At 41.8% G+C, this 6,134-nt stretch overlaps 1 protein-coding gene across 1 annotated transcript; it reads left to right on the forward strand.

Annotated features, from left to right (window-relative positions):
• The first annotated feature begins 980 nt into the window (after positions 1–980).
• On the forward strand, positions 981–5,452 carry LOC135650077 (ABC transporter F family member 1-like). The gene is made up of 5 exons (XM_065169187.1): positions 981–1,476; positions 2,615–2,688; positions 2,776–2,986; positions 3,079–3,313; positions 4,135–5,452. Exons 1-5 carry the CDS (start codon positions 1,258–1,260, stop codon positions 5,190–5,192), a joined length of 1,797 nt encoding a protein of 598 aa, XP_065025259.1. The 5' UTR covers positions 981–1,257; the 3' UTR covers positions 5,193–5,452.
• Positions 5,453–6,134: the final 682 nt, after the last annotated feature.

Here is a 6,134-nt window from a genome sequence, read left to right on the forward strand (position 1 = left end):
TACTACAATCATCGTGTATGTGGATATTAAAGCACCGTCGTCCTGATCACGACTATTGACATTGCCGCTTTAACAATCGTGCGTGCATTAATCTTTGGCTCATGTGAACCGAACTGACTGACGCCCGAATCATACACCAACTCAAAATCATCGTTGCACGGATATTAAAGTATCATCGTCCTGATCTCTTCTATTATTTGAGATTGGCGTTTTAATAGTCATGGCCGCATGGATTTGTTGGCTCACTCGAACCAAATATCAACTCATAATCATTTTCTGCGTGGATATTAAAGCACCGTTGTCCTGATCCCCATCGTTGAAATGGACACTAACAGTCTGTGCGCGCATGGATCGCTGATCACTGGCTGACTCGAACTGGGTCACACCCAGATCAAATACCAACCGATAATCGTCGTGCCGCGTGGATATTACAGCACCGTCATCCTCATCTCGTCCGTTGAAACGAGCGCTTTAACATATAGTTGCTGCCTCGATCGAACCTCCTCACGCCGGGATCGAATTCCAACTCGTAGTCATCGCGCGCGTCCATATTAAAGCAATGTTGTCCTGATCTCTACCGTTGCGACTGACGCATTGACAATCGTGCGCGAATGGATCTTCGGCACACTTGCAACCATCGCATTCTCGGATCAAATTCCATATCATAATAATCATTGCGTGCGTATATATTAAAGCACCGTCGTCTTGATCTAGACGTTGAGATTGGCGCTTTAACAGTTGTGTGGGCATGGATTGCTGTCACACTCTGTACCGCCTCATGCCGGAATCAAATGCCTACACACCGCAAGGGATGGCAATTTAACCGCCCACGTTGTCTCCACTACCGACGAACGATGGAGATTATTTTATATCAAGACTTGGACGGTGGATTAAGTCACCGCATCACAATGTTAATGCAAATATTTACAAATAAAGCACTATGAGCCTACAAATGGCCGCAATTGGGAAGCTATCGAACAAATTGGCAATTGCAATAAAACGGCGATCCTCCCACAAAAGTTGGAACCCTAACTGCGGGAGCTATCGATTCATTCGTTTGGAAAGTTTTCTTTTCTTGTAAAATTTGGTTGAATTTGGTGGATTGTTCGTCTCCGTTCGTCTCCACTCCCACGCCGCCTTCCGATCCCTTTCTCCCCTTCGAACTACCGATTCATTCGTTTGGAAAGTTTTCTTTTCTTGTAAAATTTGGTTGAATTTGGTGGATTGTTCGTCTCCGTTTGCGACTCGAGCACCTGGATGGTGTCGGACGCGAGCAAGAAGAAGGCGGCGGCCAAGAAGGCCGCGGCGGCAGCGAAGAGGGGAGGGAAGTCCTCTGCCACGTCGTCGAAGGCGACCGCCGGGGTGCCGAACGGGGCGGCTGTGGAGAAGCTCACTGATGGAGCTGGATCGCTGCGGATCTCGGATCGGACCTGCACTGGTGTACTCGCCTCGCATCCCCTCTCCAGAGATATCCATGTAACTTTTTTCCCCCTCTCCTCTATTGGTTTGTAAAAATTAGATTTTGTTCCCTCTCGGATAAGCCGACACTTACCTAGTAAGTGAAAACAAGGCACGTTAATGTGAAAGATCATCAGTTTGTTATTATAAACTCAACTAGGGTTTGAGTTTGAAACTCTTAAGTGAAAATGAGATTCTCTTGGATGATGAGGTACAATTTTCCAGGACACGAAAGTCACTTGCAGAAATATGTTGTTTGCAGCTCGTAATGTGATTGGAACACAATGCTTATTCAAGTATTTTGGGTCATGTGCTAGTATTTTCTATTTAGTATGAGAAATTGCTGATTTCGAACAGATAGTCAATGCAACATAACTTTTCTGCAAGTTAGATGACTTTAAATTACTACAATATTTCATTTCCTCCATGAATCATGTTGTGAATCCTCTTCGAATGACCTATACAATTAGGAAATTCCTGGAGTTCTTAAAGATTCCGTGAATTGTGTTGTGAATCCTCTTTGAATGACCTATCCGATCAAGAAATTCCTGAAGTAGTGCTAGGTTTTATACTATTAATTGGAAGGTTTCAAAAGTGACCTTAATGAAATGAGGAGTCTGATGCAAGTGAAAAAGATAATCATAATGTTGTTTGTTCTGCAGCAATTTTTAGAAGAGATGCATCTTTAAGGATGAAGTAACTGAAGAATTTGTTTAGTCAGATTGTTGATGCAATAATGCTTATTCCTAGTAGTTGACATGACTGCTGCTCTTAATATTTTCATTATCTGCTCTAGCACACTCTTGTTTTTCCTTATTTTATTATTATTAAAAGCAATATGGTATACTTTTGGTGGGTTCATTGTCCCACTTGCAAGTTGAGAGGTGAGATATTTCATCCATTTGGAATTTTTGAATCATCATTGACTTATTTAAGATAGCATTGATATTTATTTTATCACTTGAATATAAGTAGGTGCATGGAACTATGACTAGAAGCTTTCTGGACTCCATTGTTGTGGTACTGAAAAGATGATTAAGTTAACAAATTTGTTGCTTTTGCCATATCTTTTGTTAGCTATGAATTTATTCAACTTTCACTTTATAAACCTTGGATTTTTGTCATTCTAATGGATTGCAAATTGTGTACATTCCAGATTGAGTCCTTATCATTAACCTTTCATGGGCATGACCTTATAGTGGATTCTGAGATGGAGCTCAACTATGGCAGGTATTGTATGTCAACATCTACTCTTTAATATTAGAGTTGGAATTGATACCCTGGTTTGTTGATTGTCGTAATTTGTTCTTCTTGTAGGCGCTATGGTTTGTTGGGACTGAACGGCTGTGGGAAGTCCACTCTCCTCTCAGCAATAGGATGCAGAGAGCTACCCATTCCTGAGCACATGGATATATATCACCTTACCCGAGAGATTGAAGCTTCAGATATGTCTGCCCTGGAGGCTGTCATCAATTGCGATGAAGAAAGATTGAGATTGGAGAAAGAAGCTGAAATGTTAGCTGCTGAGGTTTGTTCATAGGCATCAATATACATTACAGATAACGACTAGTTTATGTACATTATTAGTAATTTTTTATTTTAATTTTTGATTCCTCATAGGATGGTGGTGGTGGAGAAGCTTTGGATCGCATCTATGAGCGGTTGGAAGCAATAGATGCATCCACAGCTGAGAAGCGGGCTGCTGAGATTTTGTATGGACTTGGTTTTAATAAACAAATGCAAGCAAAGAAAACACGTGACTTCTCTGGTGGGTGGCGCATGAGGATTGCATTGGCTAGAGCATTGTTTATGAACCCTACCATCCTCTTGCTTGATGAGCCCACAAATCATCTTGGTAAAGCATCTAGTTCATCATTCAATTTTAGGAAATTAATTTTCTGTTGGTTCTCTTCATGCATGACTTGATAAAGCACCAAATTAGATTTTTCATATGAAGGAATTTTATTTTTCTGTTTGTAATGGGCCGATAACCTTCACATTCTATTTTCTTTTTCTTTTTTTGTTTCTTATGGTAGATAATTTCTCATCTGGAACCTTCTGTTAGGTTTGATGGACCATGCCGACTCTGATTAATGATATCTCAATCTAAAACAAAAGCAGTTCGGCTCAGTTCTCTTGGAGCTTGAGTGGTTGGTATTTTTGATAGGTGCCTCAATTGCTAGATTTGTTTATGGGTTATCACATGTTTTACATGGACTGTTAAACTATTTAAGTGGTTTGGGCTATAGGGAAGGAAGAACAGTTACTCCTATCAATCCGTAATGTTATGCTATACCCGAGGAGCATTTGGAAAAAAAAATATTTCATGTTGAGTGCTCCGGTCCTTGTTTTCGTACTTGGTGCCTATCTGCTCGAAGGTTAATTGGGTGGTGGATACAGCCCACCTCCTCGTACTGTCACTATAAATGTAGTGGTTATTTTCCAAAAGGGTTTCGGAGGCATTGCTTGTATGTAAACTGTGATCACTTGATCAATCCACAGTCATATATTTATATATATAATTTATCTGGGTCAGTGTTTGGCTCTTTTTCCATAGTTTTGGCTCAGCTTCTGTCGCTGAAGGAATACACATTTTTTGATAAGTAACACCCCTAATGGTATATACTTTATTATGCGTGAAACTTAGGATTGCTTCTTCTTGTCTTTCTTTTGCAGATTTGGAGGCATGTGTCTGGTTGGAAGAGACTCTGAAAAAGCTTGATCGTATCTTAGTTGTGGTATCACATTCTCAGGATTTTCTTAATGGTGTCTGTACCAACATCATCCACATGCAGAACAAGAAGCTTAAATTCTACACTGGCAACTATGACCAATATGTCCAGACTCGTGCAGAGCTGGAAGAAAACCAGATGAAGCAGTACAAGTGGGAGCAGGAGCAAATTGCTTCTATGAAAGAGTACATTGCTCGTTTTGGTCATGGTTCTGCTAAACTGGCCCGTCAAGCCCAAAGTAAGGAGAAAACCCTTTCCAAGATGGAACGCGGTGGACTGACAGAAAAAGTTGTGAAGGACAAAGTGTTGGTCTTTCGCTTCACGGATGTCGGTAAACTCCCTCCGCCAGTCCTGCAATTTGTGGGAGTAACTTTCGGCTACACTCCAGATAACCTCATTTATCAGAACCTTGATTTCGGAGTGGACCTTGATTCCAGAATAGCACTAGTAGGGCCCAATGGTGCTGGGAAGAGCACATTGCTCAAGCTGATGACCGGTGATCTTATTCCTCTTGATGGAATGGTTAGGCGGCACAATCATCTTAGAATTGCCCAGTTTCATCAGCATCTAGCCGAGAAGCTTGATTTAGAGATGTCAGCACTTCAGTACATGATGAAAGAATACCCAGGCAACGAGGAAGAGAGGATGAGGGCTGCAATCGGAAAGTTTGGACTGTCAGGAAAGGCACAGGTGATGCCAATGAAGAACTTGTCAGATGGTCAGAGGAGCAGGGTGATCTTTGCTTGGCTGGCCTGGAGGCAACCCCATATGCTGCTGCTCGACGAGCCGACAAATCATCTGGATATCGAGACCATTGACTCCCTAGCAGAAGCACTGAATGACTGGGATGGGGGTCTGGTGTTGGTGAGCCACGACTTCAGATTGATCAATCAGGTGGCTGAGGAGATTTGGGTGTGCCAGAACCAAGCGGTGACGGGGTGGAAGGGTGACATCATGGATTTTAAGGAGCATCTGAGGAGCAATGCAGGGTTGTCTGATTAATTTATCAATAGAAGTAGATTTCACTTAAGAAATCAATTCTATTATAAGGCTATGTTGTTAATCATATTCGTTTTTTGACACTAGTGCATGACTTTGAGCCACCTTTTCGTTTGGCAAATTATGCCCAGAAGAAGCCTCACCTATTGTTATCCTTATGGCAAGTATTATGTTAGTTGTTGCCATATAATATGTATTATCAGCAATGCTGGTAAAGGCCGTCTCGTTTCTGATTTAACGAGATTGCCAGATGGTGTTTAGAAGTTTTGCCTCATTAGAATTCAATTCTCTGAGTGTTTTAGCCCAAATTGTTGGTCATGGGCAATTAAAATGGAGCTGCAATATCTTTCCATCATCGTCTTGGTTGTCCAACGAATGACAGTGGATTCAATCCCAAATAGTGGTTTGATTAGCTCGTTTATTTTTGGAAGGGAAAAGGACTCACTGATGATAAATCACATTACAAATTTAGCTAATTCAAAAATGTCAAAAGAAAAAGAAAAACTAAACAGTCATCTACTTTTGCATCGGACTTCCTTCCTTCTTCGCCCTCCTCGAGCTTTCAAGAGAATTGCATAGCATTCGGCCTGCCTGGCAGTCGAAGAAGCTCTACAAGGTGCACAACCTGTTCTCGACATGGCTGGTGGTGTTGATGTAGATGATGACTAATAAGCTATGAGAATGGATCCAGATCGTTTAGAGCTCGTCCTACATAGCTTAGCCAGTTGGTGGAGGAGACACATCCCAAATTATCTGAGATTTTGATGAAACTCCATTCAAGGTGATTGGTAGGAGCATGGGGCTGTGATGCAGTGGCAGAGCGAGTACAGCCAGTCCTTTTTGCCTTGTAGTTACAGATAAGAAATCCCAGAGCCTGGCAGTCCTTCTAGTCCCATCCATCCTCTTTCACTTGCTACAGCCAGGACTGGCTTGCACATGGAAAGC

Source organism: Musa acuminata, chromosome BXJ3-9, assembly GCF_036884655.1.
Source record: "Musa acuminata AAA Group cultivar baxijiao chromosome BXJ3-9, Cavendish_Baxijiao_AAA, whole genome shotgun sequence".
NCBI classification, from domain to species: domain Eukaryota; kingdom Viridiplantae; phylum Streptophyta; class Magnoliopsida; order Zingiberales; family Musaceae; genus Musa; species Musa acuminata.